Raw genomic sequence first — 26,190 nt, forward strand, 5'->3', positions numbered from 1 at the left:
ATTCAGCAATAAGCTGGCGCTCACTCTGGCACCTTAAAGTCGTGTTCGGTAAGGTCCTACCTCCACCAGGAATGCTTCCCCCTCCATTCTCCATTTCTCATCAGCGCCCGCACGCAGTCAACTCCAGCGCAGAACTCGCCGAGCAGGGCGGGCGACTCGTGCTCTCTCCGTACCGAGTCTGCCGGGGCGCTCTGGCCCCGCCGCGTGTCTGCGCCGTGCACCCCGGCGCCAGGCGGAGCGTGATGGGGCGCAACAGCTGCGGGCTGCCTGCGGCTCTCCCCGCCCCAGCCCAGCCCCCGCGCTGGTTGGGGGCGGCGCCCCCCGGTCCGGCTCCGGGTCCCGGCCGGGGGCGGGGAGGGGCCGAAGCAGGTAGCTCAGACGCTACCGGGGTGTTGCAGCGGGATGGGGAGCCTCGGGGCCCGCCGCCTCGTCCTGCTCGCCGCCTTCCTGGGGCTCTGCGGGGCGCACAGGGCGCTTGGAGGTAGGCGCCCCCAACTTCGCCACTTCCCCTCCCCGTCCCTTCCCCGGCCGGCCGCGCGCGGAGCCCGCTAGAGGCGGTGGGGAGCGGGGCGGAGGGTGCGGGCGGGAGCCCCCTGTGATCCGAGGGCCCCGGGAGACCCCGCGGCCCGGCCAGTCCCGCAGCGAGCGCGACTTGGACTCTCAGGCGGGGCCTTGGGAGCCGGGCAGCCCCGGGAGGAGACCGCTCGGCCCTGCGCAGTGGCTGCGTCGTCTCCGCGGAAAACTTCCGACTTCCCGCCCCGCGCGGCCCGGCCCCTCCGGTCCCGGCGAGTTCGCGAGCCCCGGGGGCGGGCCCTGCGCCTCGGGTCTGGGCTTTGGGGCCGGACTCTCGGCGGCACTCGGAGGAGTAGACGGAAGGCTTCCTGCTGTCCTGTCTTCTCAGGCTTTCCAGCCCTCCCCTACCCAGGCCCTTCCTTGACTGCTCGTGACCCTCAAGAGGCCTTGAACTGCTCGCCGAGTTTCTTTTGTGGGTGGCTGCCCTCTCGTTCCCTAAGTTCCCGCACATGTCCGCAGACATTTTCTGGACCCCGTTCGCTGGAGGTGCTTTACATTTCCTTGGCGGCTTTCAGAAGTCAAAGATGACTAGTAAAAGCACAGTGACTTTTGACATCATTGAGCTGGACACTGGGGCCTTCCACTGGGGCCTTCCCGCCCTCTCTAGCTCCTTGAAATTTAATTCAGTTTATAACAAAAGACATTCTTCAAGACTTGAGAACGCATTCTCAATCAAAGGCCTTACCAGTCTTTGTAGTCTTCGGATTAAGTTCGGAATGGTTCTTTACTTCACTTTGGGCGATTTCGCAAGGAGCTCTGGAGTGATGTACAGCACCCGGCCCTGTACTGGCGCACGCCTGGCTCTCACCCCTGTGCGGACCTGCTTCAAAGTTCCTCTGACACTGCGCAGTCACTTCTGCTGTTTGGGGCACTTGCGAGCTCCTTCCTCTTCATCTTCCTTCTTCCAGATTCTTTTTTCTGACTGCTTCCCGGCCTCTTCCTGCCTGGTGGGCAGGGAGCAACCGGAGGGTACAGGAGTCCAAGTGTGAGGCCACTGTGGCTATGGCTTTGGTGTATGGTTGAGAGGGAAGGTGCTGGCTGCAGGCCAGGGGGATCTGAGTGGGCAGTGAATGGTGTTGTGGGATAGGTGAGGTGGTGATGGTCACGGCCAGGGATCTGAGTGGTCCCTGTGGGGTGATGAGAAGCCTATGGCTTTGGAATTAGGTGGATTTGAGCTTTAATCTGGGTGTCATCACCTATTCTCAGAGTGACTTGGGGAAAATTACTTGTCTTGGTCTTGATGTTGCTTTTGTAAAACTGGGATGATAAATGCTTCTTCAGAATTCTTTACAAAGAATCCATTTGTAATGCAGGAGACACAGGGGTGGGGGCAGGGTTTTAATCCCTGGGTTGGAAAGATCACCTGGAGGAAGGCAGGGCAACTCACTCCAGTATTCTAGCCTGGAGAATCCCATGAACCTGTTGCAGGAAGGGGGACTCCTTCCAGGGCCGGAAAGTGGGCTCTTGTCTAACACTCGGAAATGAATTGTCTGAGGAGACACATCTGCTGACAAAGCAAGAGATTTTATTGGGAAAGGACACGTGGGTGGAGAGCAGTAGGGCAAGGGAACCCAGGAGAACTGCTCTGCCAGTCAGCAAGACTGTTCTGTGGCTTGCAGTCTTGGGTTTTATGGTGATGGAATTAATTTTCAGGTCGTCTTTAGCCAATCATCTGACTCAGAGTCCTTCCTGGTGGTGCATGCTTTGTTCAGCCAAGATGGATGCCAGAGAGGAGGATTCTGGGAGGTGATCAGACATGTGGTGTCTCCTTTTGACCTTTCCTGAACTCTCCCCATTGGTGGTGGCTTATTAGTTCTGTGTTCCTTACCAGGACCTCCTGTCCTAAAACAACTCATGCAAACGGTTACTATAGTGCCTGGCCAGGGTGGGCGGTTTCAGCCAGAGTGCTTCCCCTAACAGACTGAGGAGCTTGGTGGGCTACGGCCCATAGGGTCACAAAGAGTTGGACATGACTGAAGTGACTGGTCACGCACACAGGCAAGACCACCACACAGGCAAGACATGGCAGCCTGGAAACTACTGGATAAATGCTCATTTCCCTTCTCTCCTAGTAATGACTCTCCTGTCTCTTCATCTGTGCGATTAGCTTGGGCATGAGAAAGACCCAATAGGTTAGATATCCATTGAGAGGTACAGAATATGGATAGAGGAGATTTACTGAATGAAGCCCTGGAGAAGGAAATGGCAACCCACCCCAGTTTTCTTGCCTGGAAAATTCCATGAACAGAGGAGCCTGGCAGGCTACAGTCCACGGGGTCACAAAGAGCTGGACATGACTGAGTGACTGAGCATACATTGAGTGAAGAATTCTATAGCATATAATTTAACATATATACTGTTCTTCACCCTCTACTGTAGTTGTGTGACGAATATCGGATACTGAGGTCTCACCAAAAGCTGCTTTCAGGCACTTTGAAGAATATATTCTTGCTTAGCCAGATGTGTAATGTGAGTTTATCTTTCTTCCTTGGGTGATTCAGGCTGTTGTTTTGAAGAATCTAATTGAAGATGCCAACTGAAAAATGCACAATGTGAGAATTGCAAGTTAAGTTTTATATTTGGGGCAAAATGAGGAGACAGCATGGAGACGGCATTTCAGATAGCTCTGAGAAACTGCTCCAAAGAGGTAGTGGGGAAGGTCAGTATATACGTGATTTTGGTGAAGGTGGAGTGCATGTGTTCAAGCACCTATTTTCTACAGAAGATTTTTGCTAGTCACAAGGAGCAGTCGTCACCATGAAGCATTTTAGTGCTTTTCTAGATGTGAGGAGACTCAAGAAATGGGCTTATAAAATCGTCTCCTGAAAATATCTAACTATCTGAGGACCTTTTTCTCAGAGCACAGAATGCCTCAATTCTACTCTCTACCCTGAACTCCTTGCAGAGGGTGTTTTGTTGAAAATCAGCAGCTGCAGTAGCAACTGATTTAGTCCTTGTAGAGGTAGATGGCAAGTGTCAATTTATGGCTGACAAAGGCTTAGATAAATGCTGCTCTCAGTGTTTATATGACACAGGGTGTTATGTCCTCATGGAGTCTCATCACAGTAGGAAGTCACTTTTGTCTGGTAAGCAGATTGGGGATACTACAGATACTCCTGCTGAGGTAGTCACGTCTTAATTCATTCAACATGGATTATATTATTTTACATAGTGAGAGGGATTTTGCAGATGTTATCAAATTAGGGATTTTGAGGGTGGAGAGATTATCTTGAATTATCTCAACGGGCCCTAAAGGTGATCATAGGGGTGCCATAAGAGGAGGGCAGGAGGGTCAAAATCAAAGAAGGCGATGGTGTGATGGAAGCAGAGGTCAGAGTGGTATGATATCTGGTTGGGGCCACAAGCCAAGACATGTGATGGTCTCTAGAAGTTGGAAAAGGCAATGAGACAGAGTCTCCCCCAGAGCTTCCAGAAAGAATGCAGGCATTCAAACACTTTGACTTAGCTCAGTGAACTCCAGAACTCTTTAAGACAATCAATGTGTGTCATTTTAAGCCGTTAAATTAGTGGCAGTTTGTTAGCAGTTCAGTTGTGTCTGACTCTTTGTGACCCCATGGACTAAACAGTCCATGGAATTCTCCAGGCCAGAATACTGGAGTGGGTAGCCTTTTCCTTCTCCAGGGGATCTTCCCAACCCAGGGATCAAACCCAGGTCTCCCGAATTGCAGGCAGAGTCTTTACCAGCTGAGCCACCAGGGAAGCCCTAACAGCAGCAATAGGAAGTTTATAGAGGTAGTGTCTGAACTAGTAAGAGATCATATAAAGGGCTATTTAATTCTGTTTGTTTTTAAACTTTTTATAGTAGAGTATGCATGAGTGCTAAGTCATTTCAGTCATGTCCAGCTCTGTGACCCCATGGACTAGCCCTCCAGGCTCCTCTGTTCATGGGATTCTCCAGGCAAGACTACTGGAGTGAGTTGCCATGCCCTCCTCCAGGAGATCTTCCCACCCAGGGATCAAACCCATGTCTCTTATGTCTCCTGCATTGGCAGGCAGGTTCTTACCACTAGCCTCACCTGGGAAGCCCTTTATGTTAGAGTATAGCTGATTAACAGTGTTGTGATAGTTTCAGATGGACAGTAAAAGAACTCAGCCATATATATGTATGTATCCATTCTCCCCCAAACTCCCCTCCCATACAGCCTGCCATATATCATTGAGCAGAGTTCCGAGGGCCATTTGATTCTGATTGTCAGGAGAAGGCACGTGCCATCAGAGAGCAAGGGAGCTGGGAGCTTTAGAGAAGGTTCTGTCCATGAGCAGAGCGAGCCTGGCTCCAGCACTCACTGTAGAGCCTGTGGCTGGGCCTAGAGAGCTCCTAGACAGCGGGGGAGCAGACACAGAAATGTCTTCAGTGTCACTCAGGATAGGACATAAGCTCAGCGGTCACTAAGGAGGGAGCTGTCAGCTCAGCCCGAGGTGGCTGGGGCCCAGGATGACCACTACCTCAATTCTAGGGGTTTCTGTAGGAATCTACAACATCTACAGGATTAGCTCCCCCTGCAGTTGTGGGGGACACAATCTTTATGACCATTTTTAGCAGGCCTAGAGAACGCCCCATTGAGAGGGGGTATGGGCAGGGCAAGTGCTGGTTTTCTCTTGCAACCTGAACAGTGGGCATGGGGACCGATGTTTGGGGAATGAATGAAAGTTGAGAGGCTGGTGCGACATGTTCTGCAATAGCCAGGATTCCAGGACTGTGGATTGCTCCAGCTCTTCCTGGAAACCTAAGATTTCCATCCTCACAGTGGCCTTGGGCCTACTACTTGCTTCTCCGCCACCCTCCCAACTGTGTCAGCAACACATTTGGTATACAGATATGGAGCCAGGGGCCCGTCCCACCCTCCCAGCCTAGTGAACACCCGGTCAGCTGCCCTGCCTGCAGCCGTGGAGCAAATATCTATTCACTCATTGATTTTCTTTCTTAACTTAAATGTTAGTGGACCTGACCCTTGTGGGAGAGACTGTTGGAACTTTCCCTATTGGGATTTGCTTTCAGTGAATAAAGGAGGTTGGGCCTTCTAGGGCATGTTAGATATTTGTGCTAATTTTTTTCACATTTGTAAGCTTTCTTCTTTCTTAGAGTGCTGTGGATTAAGTTGTGCGCATGTGAGCTAAATTGCTTCAGTCGTATTAGACTGTGTGACTCTATGGACTGTAGTCTGCCAGACTCCTCTGTCCATGGGATTCTTCAGGCAAGAATACTGAAGTGGGTTGCCATGCCCTCCTCTAGGGGATCTTCCTGACTGATCGAATCAGCGTCTCTTGCATCTCCTGCATTGGCAGGCGGGTTCTTTATCACTAGCGCCACCTGGGGAGCTAGTGCATAAAGTTAGTGATCTCTTGAATAAATACTCGACATCAGTTTGATAAAGTATGGGCCGTCAATACCATGGTGAAACACTGTCAAGGCTCTTACGGATGCATTTGTGGGGTAAAATGTGGCTTTCCTTTCCAAGTGAAGTTATTCCACTCGAATGATACAGCATGAATAAGAGCTGTTTTATAACTTCAGCCCTTCTCTTAGGACTTCATCTTAGGAATCTGTATAATGCAAATATTCTAGCAGAGAAGTTTGCTTTGGTGGTTTTTTATTTTAATTTAAAAAATAAGTTTTTACACTTATGCCGTATCATCTATAGAACATTTTAGAAGAAACACAGTACATAAAAAGTTATGATATAAAGTTACCAAAAATACTGTATTATGAAAAGACAATTCTAATTTCAGTGAAAGCAAACAGTTCTGAAATCTTTCTTTAAAATACTTTCCTGGTTAATTTCCGTCCTATTCTTGTTTTGCCCTTGCATAGTCACCAGACTGATCTTTCTAAAACACAGAACTGATATGTCTTTTTCCAACTGAAAACCATAATGCTTCCTTACTATCTGCAGAATAAGGTTCAACCTTCTTATTATGGCTTGTAAGTCACCCACCCCTGTAAGTCAGGATCCAGGTGATCAGTCAGTTATTTGCTCCCTAAACGTGTATTGAGAATTTCCCGTCATATATACACAACAAAACAAAGGAAAACTAAAGCTCCTGTCTCAGGTTCCCTCACTTAATAACTGGCTACTCAACCAGAAATCTGGATTGCCCCCTTGGCCTCTCCCTTTTCCTCTCCTGACAGTCCTACTTTTTAAATATCTCTTTAACTTGCCTACCTCTCCCCTCTGTTTGCTTCCGCCCACCCTACCGTCCCCTTGAGTCCATTCTCTGCATTTCAGCCCGAGTCCTCTTCTAAATTGCAATCTGGTTATGTCGTGTCCCTATGTAACTCCTTTATGGCCCTCTTCGGATAGTCTAAACTCTTCAGCTTGGCTTCTAAGCCATCATTTACAGAGTGCCTAATGTGCCCTGCACTGCTGTGTACACGGTGGAGCTGTGATCAAGATCAACAAAGTCTCCTGGCCTCAGAGTCTTACCTTCTGTTTGGAGTGGTGTGGTGTTGGGACCGAATAATAACCCAGAAAACAAATAGAGAAGATAATCAGAGATTCAAGTAGGAGTCTTGAAGGGAGTAGTCAGGTACTGGGACTGGGTGTCTCCTTTTGTAAGCATGCATGTGTGTGTGCGTGTGTGTGTGTGTGTGTCGGGGGGGCTGTGCACATGGACTTTGAACTGAAAGTTCAGGGAAGGCCTCAGATGGATGCAGTGGTATTTGCCCCCTAACCCCTTGTGCCTCTGCAGCTTCTATCCTGGCTGCCCACTCCTTATACTGGCTCAGCCACACTGGGCTTCTGGTTCCTTGCAGTCTCCTCTCTTCTCTCTCTCCCCACTTTTCTTCTTTCCTCTTCCTTTCCTCCACCCCTCACCGGCTCTTCCTAGAAGCCAGTGCCTTGCCTGAAACACCTTTCCTCCGTCTACCCTCCTTGACAAGCCCCAGTGCTTCTGTTGTGGTCTGAATTTCCTGCTTAATAATCAGGCAACTGTAAATTGCTTGATATACAGTCTTTCTCAATCGCCATTGAATTCGCAGGACCAAACGGTCTGTGTGGACAGAATATGCACATGGGATGGGATATTTACATCTGCCAGGGAGAGACCTTAATGGATTGTTCCTTCTCTCATATCCCACTGGGCTCAAGCCAAGCTTCTGTTCTAGTACTTTCTACTATCACTTGGATACCCTCTTTTTTCTAAACAGTTTTCTCCTGTGATAGATTGGGAGTTCCTTTGTCTTATTAATTCTCCAACCAACCCCTCATAGTACCTGGCGCACAGGAAACGCCAAAAAACTTGAACGTAAAACCAAAATCAAACAAAAATCCAGGAAGATATAGTTTGAAAGAAGGAATGGAAACCAATTCTAAAGTAGGTAAAATGAATCATATAGTCACCTACCTGGGAGAAATTACAGAAACCTTCCACACAAAGTATTTTACCTCACGGCGAAACTTTACTTTCTATTCAAAACATTTTACCATTTATTTAAGGACACAAAATCAGGAAGATGCTCTGACTTGTTGGTTCAACTTGATTCGCTACCCTCCTGTAAAATACCCACACACACCTTTCCCTTCACTGCAAGTAGAGATTGCCTTTACTTTTCTCACAAGTAAAACCAGTTTTACTTGTGCTTTACTTGCTTTTTATTCTGATTTTGAGGCACTTACTAGGGACCACAAAAGTTAGGGTTGACTTGGAAGTATGTGGCTTCAGGCTGTCAGGCCAGAAGTTTGAAACCTGCTTCCTTATTTTTCCCTTGAGGCAATGGAAATTTCTAGCCACCAGCTGAGACTGGGATTGATTCAGTGCCAGAGGTGAAACATGGGAAAATATAGGGATGTTGTTTATTAAGGTTACTTAGTCATTCTCAGCAGTAGATTTTATGATTTAGAAAACATTTCCTGGTTTTGAAAACTTAACAATACACCCTCTAAGTCTGTCGAAAATTGGAGTGGGGGGTTTCAGTAACGGGAGAGCCAGAAGGATAAGCTTGTGGATTTGTAATTGCTTCTTTCAACTTTATGACTATGTCCCTATATTCTAGTTTTATTGAATTTAATTATTAATGGCTGTTTTTAATGAGGAAAAAAGATGCTTCCGCATATCTGAGAAAGTCTGAAAGAGATTCTGTTCATCTCTGTATCAACTTTGTACCTTGGTGAAAAAAAAAACAAACAAAATGCTGGCTTGGTGGTTGGTTATGCTTAGGTTTTGTCTTAGCTCTGCTTCAAATTAACTTTGACTTTACCTAAGTCCATAAGCTTCTTTAGGCCTGACTTGACTCAACTATAAAATGAAGGTTTATTGTTTAAGTTCAGTTTGGTTCAATAAATGATTGCCTGATACCTACCTAGCTTGGATTGGATTCCCTAGAGAGAGAGGCTTAGGAGAGGATTCTTGTGGGAATGAAGAATTGAGTGGGTGCTACCAGGAGAGAACTTTAAGGAAGTGATGGAAGCAGAGAGGGCAGGAAAAGAAACCAAGCAAAGATGTGGTCTCATCTCAGCTCTGGAATATGAAGAGCAAAACACCTCTTTCAGTCAGTCATTGGCTAGAGGTTGCCCTCCAGGACAGAGGGTATGATTTTACTTAAATTTCTGGATAACAGAGTTCATCAGCTGGGGGATGGATGTACCAACCTGTTAAAAGAGATCTAAATGGGGTACCAAAATTCTGTTATACCACCTGGGTGCCAGGTACTGTGCTAGGTATTGGAGAGAAGAAGGCAAAAGAGATGTAGTCCCTCATCATAGGAAACTCATGGACTGGTGCAGGAGATAGATGAATATCTATCCAGGCAAACACTAGGATAAACAAATGCACAGTGTTGTAGGAGCAAAGAGGAGAAGCAGGCTGGGTTACCTAGGAAGCCCACCTGGCCAGGCTGTTTGCTGCTACCTATCAGTCTTTATTCCAACCTCATGCTGTTCTGGCTCCATATAAACCAAATGATTAGATGTACTGCCCATAGTTTTACCTTGGGGAGAATTTTCCCACACTGGTGGTTTCATGGCCACGCCTAAGAGCAGCTGTAGTGCAGTGGGGATCCGTTTCCGGTCTGCGTGCCCATGATGATGCTGACTCAGCCGTGAACCAAGCTTCGGTGTTTGGTCCTTCCATCAGCTGGCAGTAAGGGGTTTCTCCCTTCTTGGGCAACCAGACTCACAAGCTGAGGAAAAGGTGCTGATGCAAGAAAGGTGATGACATCAAGTTCCAGGCCACCATGTCGTGCAGCTTGCTCAGGACTTCTGGTCCTGTCCATGCTCAATTCTGGATGTACCACTTCTGTCCCTTAAATCTCCGCTTCCACCATCCATCCATCATGGCAGTTCTGTCATGTGCGTCTCAGGCTGGGTCATCGCACTTTCTGTGCTTCTAGGATCTACCTTAGCTGTGAGTCCACATCATTTATAGCCGTCTGTGCCAGCAGGTTACATCCTGCATCCCTGGGGATGTGCCCCCAAAACTGCTATAAACTCTGCCTATTTAACTTTATATTCCTGCCCCCTTGATTAGGTATCCTTGGTCCCACGTGCGTTTCCTGGCTGCTGGCACTAACCTTCTGGATAGGTCCTGCAGCTCCTGTAGGGTCTAGTCATGTCTTCATACTAGAGTTATGTTGTGACTTAGGCTTTGTTTTGGGTCTAGTGGTCAGGATGAGAGATGGGGGTGTGTCTTCAGGGGTTACATGTTATTTGTGGGGAGAGGTCTCTGCATCCTCTTTCAGCAAAGGGAGGATCACTTTAATCGGGGAATGGGTCTTTTCTTCAGGATCAGAGTGTTGAGAGGGATCTAGGGACACAGAGTATTTCAGCATCAATCCAGATGTCCCCATCCCATAAGTCAAGTTTCCATTCTTTCCCAAACAAAGCCTTGGACTTGTCAGAGGCAGCCTGATATGATTGGAACTTGAACTTTGTTTGAAGCTGACAATGCCATTTTCTGGGTGAGAGTCTCAACTTCCCCTGCCCACCTGCTGTAGGAGATGAGAAAGACTTTATATGCTACAAGGGAAGCCCTTTGGCCTTCACACCTGCCTTGTAATTGTCAGCTAATCTCTCCTAGTTTTTCCTTATTTTTTCCAAAGCTTCATTCAAACTTATCAATAGACATCCAACTCCATTGTTCTCATTGCTACTGCTAAGTCTGCTAAGTCTCTTCACTCGTGTCTGACTCTGTGTGACCCCATAGAAGGCAGCCCACCAGGCTCCCCCGTCCCTGGGATTCTCCAGGCAAGAACACTGGAGTGGGTTGCCATTTCCTTCTCCAATGCATGAAAGAACAAAGTGAAAGTGAAGTTGCTCAGTCGTGTCCGACTTGTAGCAACCCCATGGACTGCAGCCTACCAGGCTCCTCCGTCCATGGGATTTTCCAGGCAAGAGTACTGGAGTGGGGTGCCATCGCCTTCTCCGTCTCATTGCTACTGCTTGCCCTATATTTCTCATAGGTTGATATTTCAGAGCTGGCTAGTGTGTTCCCTTTCACTATAACACCAGTTCACCATCAGTGACTTGGGATTAACCCCTTTAGAAGGGAAAGAAGCAGAATTGGGTAGATAGAGGAGCAGATTTGCAATTCAGTTTCAGTAGAAGACTCTGCCCTCTTGAGAGTTCTGAAGAGGGACTGATCTGTCAGAAGTGTCCTGAGTTGGAATAAGAGAACACAGCGTTTATACCCTCACGATAGATCTGTGGGCTACCCCAGGAAGCAGGTGTGGCCTTGGGTACGGCAGCTGTCTTCGGCAGGGTCTCTCCTGCAGGGAGATGGCAATATAAGTGTAACAGTCATTGTGTAATAAGTTTACTGACTTCTTTTTTTCCTACAGCATCTTTTTATGGTGAAAGCTACGTGGGGCTCAATATCATAGAAGTTTCCTCTGAGCTATCTCTTCAATTAAAATTTCAAACCAGCAAACCACAGGGATTACTTTTTCTTGCAGCTGGGGAAAATGACTACTGTATAGTAGAAATTCTATCAGGAAACTTACAGGTAAGATTTTTTTTAATCTTTAAAAATGTACAATGATTCAATTACTGGAGGGAAGAACAGTGAGAGAAAGAGAACAAAACACTTGATTATTGTTATTTCACTAGAATAAAATCAGATGCCACATGTAAGGGTTGAGATCTTCCCCAATTTTACAAGTATGTCGTAAATATTCCAACTCAAAACATTTTAATTTCAATATGTAGTCTGTAAGTGTGGGAAGGGCTTTGCATGTCCAGGTTTCTCTTTCTTTATCTTTGTGAATGGCCATATTTTCTGAATAAAACACTATGAGATGAGATTGCTTAATTATGATTGTTTGTCTTTCAGGTGAGAGTGAATTTGGGGACAGGTGAACTAGTGCGTCTTTCTGAGCAAAGACTTCGTGTGGATGACTTGGCTTGGCATTTAGTGGAACTGTACTATGTTAAGGATCATGTCTCTCTGGTTATTGACAAACATTATGAGATGACTGGCCGGATCACTGGTGGGATGCACAATTTGCACTTTCAGCATGGAATCTACATAGCGGGCCACGGTGGACTTGAAGTCTCATATCTCGATGGACAGCTCCCCAATTTCCGTGGCTGTATGGAGGATGTGGTGTTTAACCAGAGGGAAATCCTTTCCTCTCTTAGATCTTACCCTGGTTTTAAGAAAGTTTATGAGGTGTCACTAGGATGCAGTGATGAATTTTTTGCAGGGGAGGATGAAGCCATCAATTTCTTTAGCTCCAGATCCTATGTCACCTTCCCAGAGTGGAAGGTCCAGCGGGACGGGCTGTTGGAATTTGCTTTGCAGACTGGAACTCAACAAGCCTTGCTTTTATTTCAGTCAGGTAGGGAAGGAGATTTTGTTGCTTTGGAAATAGTTGAAGGTTTTTTGAAGGCTCATGTAGGAAGGGATAGGAGTGATACTCAGCTCTCTTCTTTTAGCTTGGTTAGTGACAACCAGTGGCACGATATTCAACTCAGATTCACTGAAAGATACCTGGGCCTGATGGTGGATGAACAAAGAGTAAGGGCAAACCTGCCATTGCAGAGCAAACTGTTTGTATCTGCAGGCCCTCTCTTCGTGGGAGGTCTTGATAGACACAAGGGAGAAGAAGTTAAGAGGTTAGGACTTGCCTCTGTGCCTGGGAAATCTGCTGGAGGAATCTCTTTTAAAGGGTGCTTGAGAGGCTTGGAAGCCAACTCAGAAAAGAGAGCATTAAAGGATGCCTTTGTTTCCAAAGATATATCTGCTGGGTGTAAAATGAAGGGCAGTGATAATGAAAACCCTTCTGCAACAACCATGGAGAAACTGCTGCTGGCAGAAGTTCCCCTTTCCACTGCTGACTCTGAGGCGGGCAAGCCTAGTCTTCAAGATGTGCGTAGCTATTTCTTGGTCCTGAATAACTTGGAGGTCCAAGAAGGTGGGCAAGCCTTACTGGAACAAAGGCATATGAAGGTGGATATGGAGCTGAAGGATTTGGGTATCCATCAGTCTCAGATACTCTTTAAAATAAAGGAGATGCCTGTTTATGGGTTCCTTCGATTAGATGTTTCCCCCGAGCAAGGACCGGAGAAGGTTTTCACTCTGTTGGATTTGGAGCAAGGGAACGTTTGGTATGTCCATGACGGTTCAGAAGAACCTAGGGATTATTTCACATTTTCAGTCTCTTCCAACAGCAAGAGGGAAGTGCCACTGTATCTGCAAGGACATGTTTCTTATGTGTTTAACATTGTTGTCATTCCAGTAAATGATCCCCCAAACCTTAAGCTCCCTGAAGGAAACTTGCTTCTCGTGTTTGAGAATTCTAAGAAACGACTGACTCCAAATATCATACATGTTTCAGACCCAGACACAGATTCCTTGAGTCTTAGTGTCTCAGTGCTTGGCAACTTCAATTCGGATGCTGGGTTTTTAGAAAACATCAATGATCCCGGGAGAGCCATTAATGGTTTCTCATATGGGGATTTAAGAGATGGCAACATTTTCTGCGTGCACAGGGGCCATCCAAACTCCCGGATCCTTCTGAGAGCAAATGATGGAGAGCTGGTTAGCAGTACGGTGGTGTTGCGGGTCATGGCTATTCCTTGGGACTTGACAGTGGCCAATCGGACCGGTGTGGTCGTACAGCAGGGTGGTTCAGTTCTGATTACTCAGAGCAACTTGTCGGTGGAGGTTAATGGTGAACGCCCTGAGGTGGACACCCGTTATGTTATCACTTATCCGCCTCGCTTTGGCCAAATTCAGCAGCAAGGGCCAGGTGGCGAGTGGAAACAAATCAGTACCTTTTCTCAGCGTTCTGTTGATCGGAGTCAGATCCGGTACTGTACTACATTCAAAGATTTGCAACTAGAAAATGTTATGGATCACTTTAAATTTAAAGTTGACATAGAAGGAAAAAGCAGCGAAGAGCTGGTGTTTCCTATTATGATACAGTGGCTAAAGTTTACCCTTCTGAAAAATGTTGCCCTTGAGATCAGTAAAATAAAGAGGCACGTATTGAATTCTGATCACTTACAGGCCGTGACAGAGGGAGTGGAAGTAGCTGAGCGGGAACTGCATTTTAAGTTACTGACCCCACCTAAGAAAGGAAAATTGCTACTTGGCACAGAAGTTCTACAGACAAACTCAGTCTTCAGCCAACAAAATATTACAGATGGTAAGATAAGTTATGAACCACAGGAGAGGCCCAGGGAACATTCACAAGATAGTTTCAGGTTCTTGATGGTTGCAAAACACACAGAATCAAAAGGTTATACTTTCAGAATCAACTTTAAAGCAGAGAGGAGGCACATTATTGTAACAAACAGAGGATTGCTTGTAAAAGAAGGAGAAGGGAAATTAATCACAAAGTCAGAATTATTTGCTCAAACCTTGGACAATCGGACTTTCCAATATACAGTCACCAAGAGTCCGCAACACGGGAAGCTGAAACTGATTCACTCTTCAGATTCTCCTGGAAATCAGGACAACATTACTGCCTTCATGGATCAAGACATCCTGGGTGAGCGGCTGATATATGAGCACGATGACTCTGAGACCCAGAGTGATGAATTCTTCCTTGTGGCCTCCACCGCAGGACCAGTCCAAGAGGGAGCGTTCAGGGATCTTGACATGGAGCATCTGTCTATGGACATCAAAGTCACCGTTTCTGTGGAGTTAAAGAATGACGAGAAACCAGTGCGCATGGTGGATAAGGTCTTTCACGTTGTGCGGAACGGCCAGCGCTTGTTGACCCTCTCAGATATCTGCTACCATGACCCTGACTCAGATTTTGACGATGGGCAGTTGCTCTACATCCGGCGGGGCATCCCAAATGGGGACTTGGTGCAAGCCAGTGACCCAACTCAGAAACTCTACCAGTTCAGGCAAGAGGACCTGCGGGAAGGACGCGTGCTCTTCAGGCACCGGGGTGCAGACTCAGCCCGCTTTGTGTTGTTCGTGACGGATGGTGTCCACTACACATCATCCTTCCTTGAGGTCAGCGTGTCAGACCCCTACATCCGTGTAGTCAACAACACGGGGCTGCTCGTACAGAGAGGCAAAGACAGCAGCCTGACGACAGCCAACCTCAGTGTCACCACAAACCAAGATGTCAGAACAGACCACGACGTCGAATTCCGTATTGTGCAGCTCCCAAAGCACGGCAGGGTGCTGGTCAGCAGCTCAGCGCCTGGCTCATTTTCCATGCATGACTTGAAGCAAGGGTGTGTGATTTACAGGCATGACGGTAGTGGCAGCTTCGATATGTTCAACCTAACGGTGCGAGTTAAAGATACACATTTATATGTGGGAGTCTACGTGCAGGTGGACTCAGAAAGCCACCAACATCACACGCGAATTCTGCACAGCAAGACTCTTGTGGTTGAAGAAGGAAAACCGGTAAAACTGAGCAGAGGAAGGCTTCAGGTAGGTGGTGGTCCTAGCTCCTAGCATTCTTCCCCTCTGGAACCACAGGGACAAATGATCTCTTTGTTTGCTTCTGAGAGCTATTTTTATGATGATTTCTCTCCTGGTATTTGGATGACTTTTTAAAAATGCAGATGCCATTGAGAAGAAAAGCCAGACGGTTCCATGATTTTGATACTGCTAATTGTTCTATTGGAAATGGAATATAACGAATCCTAAAATCCCTTCATTTTAAAGCTGTGTGCACATGATCACATGAGTATGCATATATGTTTATAATGTAGAATAACCTGAGGAGGAGGGAATGTATATATTATAGTCAATGAAGAGGTCATTACTTTTTTCATTTTTCGTGGCAACACTGCCAATATTTGATTTGATCTGAGTTACATTTGTAATGTGGTGAAGCAGGGCATAAAAGTGTAATTTAACTGACATAAAAAGGATTCCTAAAACAGATGAGGATACTATATTACACAGTTTATTTCTTTAGCTCTGAATGTGGCCTTATGTAGTTTCTTGAAATTGATGGATAAGTTGGCCCAGACCCGGGGAATGCCAGGGGTGAGACTTCACACCAGAAGCCGCCTGGTTTCCTGAGACTCCGACTTGAGAGCCTTTAGCAGCACAGCCCTGCTGATCAGTTAGGGGAGAATGAGTAATCTGTGCAGGGTATGTAAACTGATTTATGACAATTGGCCACAAAGGCAAGCTACTCTGAATCTACCCTCAGGACTGCAAATGAGTTTTCCTGCTTGCTAAATACAGCCAATAACATCAAGTAGAAATGAATTTGGACTTTTCTGGTGGGTGAGTGGTAAAGAATCTGCCTGAAGTATAGGAGACCTGGGTTCAATCCCTGGGTCGGGAAGATCCCCTGAAGGAGGGCATGGCAACCCACTCCAATATTTTTGCCTGGAGAATACCGTGGACAGAGGAGCCTGATGGTTACAGTCCATGGGGTTGCAAAGAGTCGGACACGACTGAGCGACTGAACAGTGGCAGCAGCAGAAATGAATTCAAATTAGAGCAATTTACTGAATAATGAGTTTTGACCAAGAGAATATGGAGCCCACCACCTTTTTTCTCAATTATTTTTCAGGATCTTAGAGAATTTAAGTTTCACCACAAGGGGGTGTACATAGTTCATGGACTATAAATCTGTCAGAAAGTTTTGAGATGAATTTTGCTGAATCAGTAAATTAAATGTATATTTAAAATGCTGAGCTAGTTTAAAAATAGACTTTCCTTTAAAGTCTTGCAATTTTAGTGCTTTAACTGCTACTTCTTCTACTACCTTGTCTAGATACCATTTTATTTCTTTCAGCTCTATTTTCTGAGTCCTAGGTTTCTTGCCACTGTGGACAATGTCTTGATAATACATTAGTAACTGTTCAAATGTTGCTTTGTCTTTGTGATCAGGACTGAAATTCGAAATATTAGCATGGTTACCAGAACAGACCCAGGCTTAAACTGTGTCTTAACCTGGATTATAACTTAAGCCATTTGTGAACATTAATAGAAAAAAATTTGGTTCATCAAGGGTCTTGACTCTTCCATAGATTAATGTTTTTCTTTTTGTATTTCTGTGTTGTTAATGTGCACTCAAGGCTGTGCACGAACACCCTGTTCCTTCAGAGGCAGTGTTCATTGTTAGAACTCCGCCAGTGCATGGATACCTTCGAAGGTCTTTACCGGAGGAGGGTAGCGTGGGTACAGAGGAGAAGTTCCCTTTGATGTTTACGCAGCAGGATGTTGATGATGGTTACATCCATTATGTACAGACAATACCTGACCAACAACAGGACCGTTTTATACTGGATGTTATGAGTGGCTTCCAAGCTGTGAGCAGACTTGAAATCCTGGTGGATATTGTCCCTAAACGTATTCCTCTGGCAGTACAAAATTTCACAGTCCAGGAAGGTGGCTCCAAGGCACTTCCAGAAGACTATTTCAGAATTCCAAGCAAGCATTTTGAGGGACTTGACTGTGAATTTGTTCTACTCAAACCACCGAAACATGGTTATGTTGAAAATTCTCATTTTCCAAGAGTAAAGCTGATGAAATTTACCAGGAAACAGGTAATAACTCTCAATTAATATATTTGGATTTGGATATGTTGGATAAGAAAAAAATTGGCTATTTATCACTTGGATTCACAGACTTTGGGAAGTGATGGGGCCTTACAAGATATCTGGTCCAACCTCCCAGCAGATGGGGAAGCCCTTCCATGATACCTCCATAGAGAGGTCATCTAGTCATTGCTTAAATATCCTCAGTGAGTTATTAGAGTGTTATTACTGTGATAGTTTGCTTCCTTACCATGAATAAAAGAATGATTTCCATATTTTAAAAAAAAATTTCAAAGTATCTTTCAGATCCCCATTATTTCCTTTATAAGCTCCTAGGAACACACTGTCTTCAGGATGGAAACCATGAGCAGTTATCTAGCATCTTTGGATATCTTTGTCCAGTTAGCTAAGAATGCATATTGCTGCTTCATTTTGCTTCTAAGGATTTCACCTCATCAAGTGACTTGAATCCATTTACTAAAAACTTACTCTGTTCAAGTTACTGTGTAAGGTTTCCATGATAAGTAGACATATTTTTTTGCCTTCAGGAATTGCTGTGGGGGAGTTAGGCACATGAACTTTAATATAAGCTGTACTCTTCTTGTCTTTCATGTAGCACTTTAACAATGATACTGTGGGTGTGCAGAATGGTCACATTTGACTCTAATTGAAGGCTTCTCAGAGGGAATAAAGTTTAAACTAGACTTTTAGGATAGAGAGAAGGAGCTGGGAGATAATAGAGATGGAGAGAGAAAGCAAAGAAATGCGAGCAAAAGGGGACTATATGGCAATGATGTGAAGGCATTGAAGTGAATGGTGTTCTAGGGGCCAAGGAATAGTTCACGAGGCTCCCAGATGGACAGAGTGTGCTGGAGGGTGCTTAGGGGCCAACTTTGGAGAGCCCTGAGGCACACGTCAAGAGGGTTAGACTCAATCAGGTGGTATTCAGAGCCATGGGGAGAAGTGGAGAGTGCTGAGGGTGGAAAAACTCGGTGCCTCTCAACTGGGGACCCAGGGGAGGTGATTCTTCACTGACTCCGTGCAACCATGTCTTAATCATAGCTTCCCTCCCAAAGGCTGGGCAAACCACCTAAGATAACCACCTGCTCTCATGTGAATGGAATTTTAATTCTCTTCACCCCATGTACTCCGGGTGAGAGACTGAGCACTAAATTTTGGTTCTGTCTTAACCAGTTCCTTACCGTCTGTGCCTTGTATTATGAGAAGTGTATATTTAAGCGTGGTTGGTTGACGTATGCATCACGTGTGTGTTCCCTACAGCATCCATGTTGCTGCGTAGCCTTGGTCACAGTCAAGATTATATGTTCCTGATCTTCAGGTGACCCTGTTGACTTAAAAAATAGTCACAATCTAAAAGTTGAGAGTTGTGTTTTATTTGGTGGAAGTTTTTGGGACTTCAAGCCCAGGAGACAGCATCTCAAGTGACCCTGAGAGAACTGCTCCAAGGAGGTGGGGGTAGGAATCAGGTTATAGAGACGTTTGCGACAAAGAGCAGGTAGTCTGAACATCAAAAGGTTATTGTTAATGAAGTAAAACCAGATTAACCAAGCTAAAGAATTTAGCACTTTTCTATTTATGGGATGATGAAAGAGCCTGGGCTCACTCGAATCATTCCTTTCACATACACCTCAGCTATCTGGAGCCAGTATCCTGCTTTCATATCCTGAGCTGCTCAGAGCTCACTGTGGGGAGTGGCTACAGCCTAATGGCTGCCAGGTTGTGGGTATTCTTCTCCTTCCTGAGTGCCTGTAAGGCTCAGGAATTCACATTTGGAGAGCCAGAACATCACTGTGACATCCTTTGTTTACTGATGTGACAGGAAATCCTCCATTTCTCAAGACCTTTACATTTTCCCTTCTTTTATGCCTTCTGAGGTCTCCAGGGTTTGCGACATGGTCATTTTCACTTATGGTGACACCTAACAACTCGTGGCTATCACCTTCAGTGACAGAGAAGGAGCGGTCTTGGCCATTTCTGCCCTTCATTCATTCAGTGAATAATTTTTGAGTGTCCATTATATGTCAGGTATGCTGGTTCTAAGCATTGAGTGTAAAGCAGTGAATTAACCCAGCAACAAGCCCTGCCCTTGTGGATCTTTTTTCCTGGTGGGGAAAGAAAGAGGCAGAGAGAGAGAATAAATAAAATAAATAAGTGACTTTATATAAATAAAATAATTGAATGAAATTAGTGCTATGGAGAAAAATAGAACAGGAAAGAGAGATAGGAAGTGCTGGGAACATCAGTGGTGTTTGTGTGTCTGTGTGTGCTGATGCTCAGCTTCAAATACAGTGGTTGGGGGCCTGAGGCAGCCTTGAGCAGACACCTGGAGGACGTGATGGATAGTGAGCTTGGTGGATATGGAGGAAGAGCATTCAGGCAGAGGGAAGAGCAAGTGAACAGCTCTGTGAGGGGAGCAGGAGGAGCTCAGTGTGTGGAGCTTCACACAAGGGTGGGGGGCCGTAGGTGAGATTTAGGGAGGTCCAGTATGGGAGGGCTTTTGACTTTATCTTTGACCCCTAGTGAGGTTCAGAACAATGTGGGAGGGAGAATGTGAACCGTTGTTATTTTTCTGTATGCTCAGTCATGTCCAACTCTTTGTGACCCCATGGACTGTAGCTCGCCAGGCTCCTCTGTCCACAGAACTTTCCAGGCAAGAATACTAGAGTGGGTTACCATTTCCTACTCCAGAGGATCTTCCCAACCCAGGGGTCAAAACAGGGGTCGCGTCTCTTACATCTCCTGCAATGGCAGGTGGATTATTTATCACTGAGCTACCTGGAAAGCCTGCTGTGAAGGGCGGAACTTAATATTACCTGAACATGACTGGTGACAGGGGACCAAATGCTTTTTGATCTTTTAACATTTTCTACGAGTTTATTAAGTACCTGAAAGTCAGCAGATGTTTTTCTAGCATTAGAACTAGGAATAGATACATTCCCACCAAACCCTCCTTGCCTTTAGATTAATACCTACTAACTGGCATTTTGGGCTTCCCAGCTGGCTCAGCTGGTAAAGAACCCACCTGCCAATGCAGGAAATGTAAGAGCTGCGAGTTTGATCTCTGGATTGGGAAGATCCCCTGGAGGAGAGCATGACAACCCACTGCAGTATTCTTGCCTGGAGAATCCCCATGGACAGAGGAACCTTCAGGCTACAGTCCAAGGGGTCGCAAAGAGGTGGACACGACTGAGGTGACAGCACGTGCACGTGCACACTGGCATTTTACGTGGTAATTTGAGAGAGTACCACTCCATTGAGGAAATGATGTATTTCTGCAGGAAGGATACAGAGAAGGTGATGTCTATTTAAATGCTATCTTCCTAAAGCATGTTAGGTTAGAATTTCTCCTGCCTTCTGATCAGTGCCATCTTCCACATTTTTTTTTTTTTTAATAGCTTAAAACAGTATGTTCCAGGAATATGTGGTCAGGCCTACGGTCTGGAATTCTCTTCCCATGGAACTCCAAAGAAACTTTCATGCACCTGTGTTCAAGTGACTACAACTTTCCCTTGAGACGGTTCGTGAACTTTTCAACTCTTGTCAGAGACACCTCTGAGAGATCAAAAGTCTTTGCTCAAAGGAAGTGCGCCATAGAACTGGAAAAAGTTGAACTGTTAAGAATGTTGGCTGTATTTTATCAAAACAAACACAACCCCAGAGACTTTTTGGAAGTTCAACTACTCCTGTTGGGCTTTGGAAGTTCTCTGCTGTTGTATTTTGGGGTCACAGGTTCACTGAAGCCAAGTTCCCATCTAGCTTTAAAATTCTCCTGGTGTCTGGTTTTGATCCATACTTCCATCAGAGTCTTAAAGACATGAAAGGCATTCTGAGTAAATCTGTGGCTATCACAAATCCAAGAGGAATAACTGATTCATTGGACAACCATTTCAGAATGAAAATTAGAAAGATGAAATCAACCAGGGATAAAAGTAAACATTTGCATTTTGGTTATTACAGTGAGAGAAATCTGGCTTGATAAAATAATTTATTTACAATGTATTTCATTATACTTTGTCCTCAGGAGCTTTTTAGTAGCTGTTAAGAGATGCACCAAAAAATGATTGTATTCTGCAGGAGGAGGAGGTAGCAGGTGTAACCTCACATACAAAGAGCAGTTAAGAGAATAATGCATACTTAGCTCAGAAAAGAGCAGTTTGGGGAAACTTAAAGAGTCTGAGCAGGCATGATGCACGCAATAGTTGCACTGGTCCACGTGTCCCCAAAGAGCAGAAATCCAACCAGTGGGTGCAAACTAAGAGCCCAAGCCCAATAATCTGAATTGTCCAACATTCTGAATTGTCTACAACTTCAAAAATTAGTCTGTCTAAATACACAAGCAGAGTCTGAATTTTAATGGGTGATCTGTTGGAAGAAAGGGAAGACTGTGTCACCTACAACACATTTTAGGGTTTGAAATAGCCTTTGAACTCAGGCCTTGTGAGAACCAGTCCAGCATTTTCTTTATTACCCCATGTTGCTCAATCACTCTGTTCATCCTTAAACTTACTTTTGGGATGCTGCAGTGCTTCATCAAAATTATGCCATGCATCAGAATTTGCGCTCTGATTGTCAGAATCACATTTTATGGGATGAACACATGCTTCTGTGTTTTAAAGAGATATAAAATATCAGGATTTCTCTTAGAGCATTTTTGTCATAGTTTTAAATTACATATCCAGTAGTGTGGTGAATTTTTTTGTTGGTTACAGGTAGAAAATGAATTGATTTCCTATGTGCATGATGGTAGCGAAGCACTTCTTGACAGTTTCATCATCTTTGCAAATAGCTCAGAGCTTGGAAAACAGAGTTTGCCCCAAACTCTTTTTGTGACTGTTGAATCAGTAAATGATGAGGCTCCAGTAATAACAGCCAATAAAATCCTCCAGGTAAGTGCTCCATGCTTTTGGATTTATCATAATAATACAGGGCTACCTGCTTGATTTTCTTTTGTATTATTTATGATGTTAATAAGATATATGACTATGTATGTATAGTTGACATATTCCAGCTGGTTTTAAATAAAGGTTAGTCATACCAGGACATTATGTTGATTTTGGCTTGTGCTGTTCTAAACCAGTCATCTAAAATGTTATTTTCTAAGTGACAAAGGATCTAGTCCACCAAGCTACAACTTGGTGCAACATACCCATAATATCTAGCTGGTAGTTGACACAAAGAGAAAAAGGATCTTTGGAGAGTGGTGTCCTGGCAGGTGACAGAGAGGGACAGGAAGAAAGCAAAGAGAACAACAAAGAAATAAGGAACAAGAAGCCTTTGACCTTGATTTATAAGATACTCCAGCACAAGCTGGATGATTATGCCGGCATACCCAGGAACCCACCAGGGGCTAATCGAAATAGAAAATTTTGCATTGTTAAAAATCGCTGGAGTTTTTGTTTTTATTTGCTCACAATAATTGGATCTGGGAATAGGCTTTTTAGTGCTTTTTTTTTTTTTTTAGTGCTTTTAATTCTATTACAGCTTGTTCGTTATGCAGCTTGTTCGTTATGTTCGTTAAGTGAAAAATTGATGATGGCGTTTTTAGACCTTTGGAACCCATTCCTTTATCTTCTAGTTAACTTCCCAGTCATTGCCCAGGTACCTGGGGATAATGTGTTCCAACCGGTCAACTGTGTGGGCCTCCCCCTCTGTTTTCAGCTTCCTTTCTCCCTCTCTCCAGACTTATTTTAGTACCTGTTGACCCACTCTCAGCAAAATGATTTGAGAAGTAGGCTGTGGGCTAGTGTGATGAACTGTAGGAGTCAATCGTTATTAAACACAGTTGTAAAAGTTTGCATTTATTACTGAGTAGAGTACTGTTCATCTTCCATGCTGGTGTCATTTTCACAGCCCTACAAAGGAACTGCTGTGATTAATACCCTTGTTATAGATGGGAGTGCTGAGGCTCTGAGCAGTCTCAAGGGAAGGTGTGGACTTGAAGCCGAGCATGCCCAAGCCTGACTGTCTCACCACTGTGCTCTGCCACTTCCCCTCTTACCCATGACTGACTCAAGCTCTCCCAGTGTGTCTTTGTGATCAAGGGCTGTCTTATTAGTGAAGAAAAATCTCCAGAGCTTTTCTTCCCCTTGTTCCTACTAAAGTGGACTTACAGGAATAAGTCTGAAGCAGGCGTATTGACACCTCCGTGTGCTCAGGAGCCTCGGCAGAGGATCTGAGCACTTTGCTGAGTGATGCTGAACTGCGGGGTGAGAAAGATCCAGGGGAGGGACCGAGGCTCTAGAAAGAGAAGAGCTAGAGTTGCCTGGGAGAGAGGAGGACCAAGGAATTAGGTAGTGAACTCTCAGGCTTCCTTATGGAAAGGAACTGAAGCCCCGCTGTGGGCTTGGCATTCAGTTCTGAGGTACCATCAATTGTAAGAGGCACTATCAACTTAATAATAGCTTTAGTATATTTAAATGTACTTGTCAATTTAAGATGTTCAGAACATTAAATTGTGAGGAGAAAAAAGTGTACCCTAGACTTTGTCTTCTCTTAAAATTAGGAAAATATAGTCTGCTGGGAACCTTGCTTGCTCAAGTGGTTTGCTCAAACCTCTTGCCCCATCCCTGATTCCAGTGTTTTTCTCAAAAAAATAATAATAATAGCTGGGAGCAGGGGGCCATTGCCTTTATTCCTGCCTGTCCCCCTTGATAGCCTGGATCCAGGCCAGGAAAGATGCAACTTCCCAGTTTTGAGTTGTGTAGTCATTTGACACTGGCTCTTTCTGAACTTATTTTTTATTTATCTAGTAAGAAACTCATTTCTGCCATGAAAGTTCTGGATTAAAGTTAGGAGACCAGAGTTGAAAGCTTGTAAACTGCCCAATTTAAGCAAAATTTCCCCGGGCCTCAGCTGAGCTTTCAAAGAATTGATGCTTTCAAAGTGTGGTGCTGGAGAAGACTCTTGAAAGTCCCTTGGACAGCAAGGAGATCAAACCAGTCAATCCTAAAGGAAATCAACCCTGAATATTCATTGGAAGGACTGATGCTGAAATTCCAATACTTTGGCCACCTGATGTGAAGAGCCGACGCATTGGAAAAGACCCTGATTCTGGGAAAGATAGAAGGCAAAAGGAGAAGGGGTCAGCAGAGAATGAGATGGTTAGATAGCATCAGCAACTCAATGGACATGAATTTAAGCAAACTCTGGGAAATAGAAAAGGACAGAGGAGCCTGGTGTGCTATAGTCCATGGTGTTGCAGAGAGTTGGACACAACTTAGCGATTGAACCATCTCTGGGCTTCACCTTCCTCAATAGCAAAACCATAAGCATGTTTCAGGGTGCGGTGTGTGAGTGTTTATGCATGTGTATGTTTTGCTTGATCATCTCGCAGTCCTGCCCAGCTCTAACATCTTGTGGTTTTTATGACTATAAACATTGTTTGACGCTCTCCGGGTGAAGCTGCACTTGGATGGATGAAGGGGCTATTGAGCTTCACATTTTCTGTTGGATGGAATCATTCCAGGCTAGACTGGGGGAACCTTTTCTCTGGGAAACATATGAATAGTTTTGGTTTTAAAGTCAGTGTGTCTAAAATCTGGAGGTGACTAGGTATGACGGTAAGACATATTAACTAGTCATGTACACATGTAGAAATCGTTTTGGTAGGATTTGCTTGATTATTTTAAAATGGAAGAAATTTCAGGAATTTGTTTCTGCAGTTGTAAATGGTGGTCATGGTGCTCTATCAATGAACATCTTTCTATATCAAGGTGTTTAGGCTTATTTGCCAAAAAATGATTTTTTTTGTTGTTGTTTAAATTGTGATGATTGTTAATAGAGGCTTTCTAGATTTCACTGATTACCAGTCATCTGGTGCAAAACATATTAATAGTGCCAGGACTCCTTAAGCATGGGTGTACTGCCTGCTCTGGAAGCCTAGCTGGACCCTGGTCACCCAACCTTCTAGACATGTTCCTCTCATAGATGCTTCCCTGACGACCCAGCCGAAGGAGCAGTGTGCCGTCCTCTGTCTCTTGACCCTGCTGTATTCTCCTTTGTAGTAAACAAATATTGTTTGTCTCCTCCCGTAAACGTAAGCTCCATTGGGAAGGGAATTTGCTGTCCCTTTCCTGTGGTGGCCTCAGTGTCTGGCACAGTCCCTGACAAGTAATAAGGGCAATAAATTTTGACTATCTAAGTGCTCCATGGAGCTTCTGTTGATTGGAGAAGACCTTGACAGTATGTGATAAACAGAGTGATGAACTGTGGTATGTTTTCACAGAGCACTTAAGGGGACAGAGCGCCATGGGGTCAGAGAATGATGAGCTTGCAGAGAGCATGGTGAGGGAAGGTCTTACCAAGGAAGGGACATTTGAGCGGAGCCCTCTGTGTCAGGGGTTCCCAAGCCCTCTACAGGTTTGTTGGTTAGCGGTTAGCAAGGACTCATAGAACTCAGCATAGAGTCAGATCATGGCTAAGATTTATTTCAGTGAGATATATGAAGCAAAATCTGCTCAGGGAAAAGGCACGTGGGGTGAAGTCCAGAGGAAAGGAGGTCAGGCTGTAAGAGTCCTCTCCCAGTGAAGTCACACAGGATGCACTCAGTTCTTCTAGCAGCAAATTGTGATGATGTGCAGGAAGTGCTGTCTGCCAGGGAAGATCATTAGATCCTGAGTACCCAAGATGTTTACTGGGGGCTGGAGCTCAATAAAAGCAGGCGCCCTCT

The 26,190-nt window shown here is 45.1% G+C and overlaps 1 protein-coding gene across 1 annotated transcript in view; it reads left to right on the forward strand.

The window, feature by feature from the left end:
- Positions 1–244: 244 nt before the first annotated feature.
- Positions 245–26,190, forward strand: part of LOC109574931 (chondroitin sulfate proteoglycan 4-like) — a 76,133-nt gene continuing 50,187 nt past the window's right edge. The window contains exons 1-5 of the mRNA XM_070774685.1: positions 245–481; positions 11,369–11,532; positions 11,860–15,429; positions 17,040–17,510; positions 22,232–22,408. Of these exons, the coding sequence (XP_070630786.1) occupies positions 403–481; positions 11,369–11,532; positions 11,860–15,429; positions 17,040–17,510; positions 22,232–22,408 (4,461 nt within the window). The 5' untranslated portion in view covers positions 245–402. The remainder of the gene's footprint in view (positions 482–11,368; positions 11,533–11,859; positions 15,430–17,039; positions 17,511–22,231; positions 22,409–26,190) is intronic.

This window comes from Bos indicus, chromosome 20 (genome assembly GCF_029378745.1).
Source record: "Bos indicus isolate NIAB-ARS_2022 breed Sahiwal x Tharparkar chromosome 20, NIAB-ARS_B.indTharparkar_mat_pri_1.0, whole genome shotgun sequence".
NCBI classification, from domain to species: Eukaryota; Metazoa; Chordata; class Mammalia; order Artiodactyla; family Bovidae; genus Bos; species Bos indicus.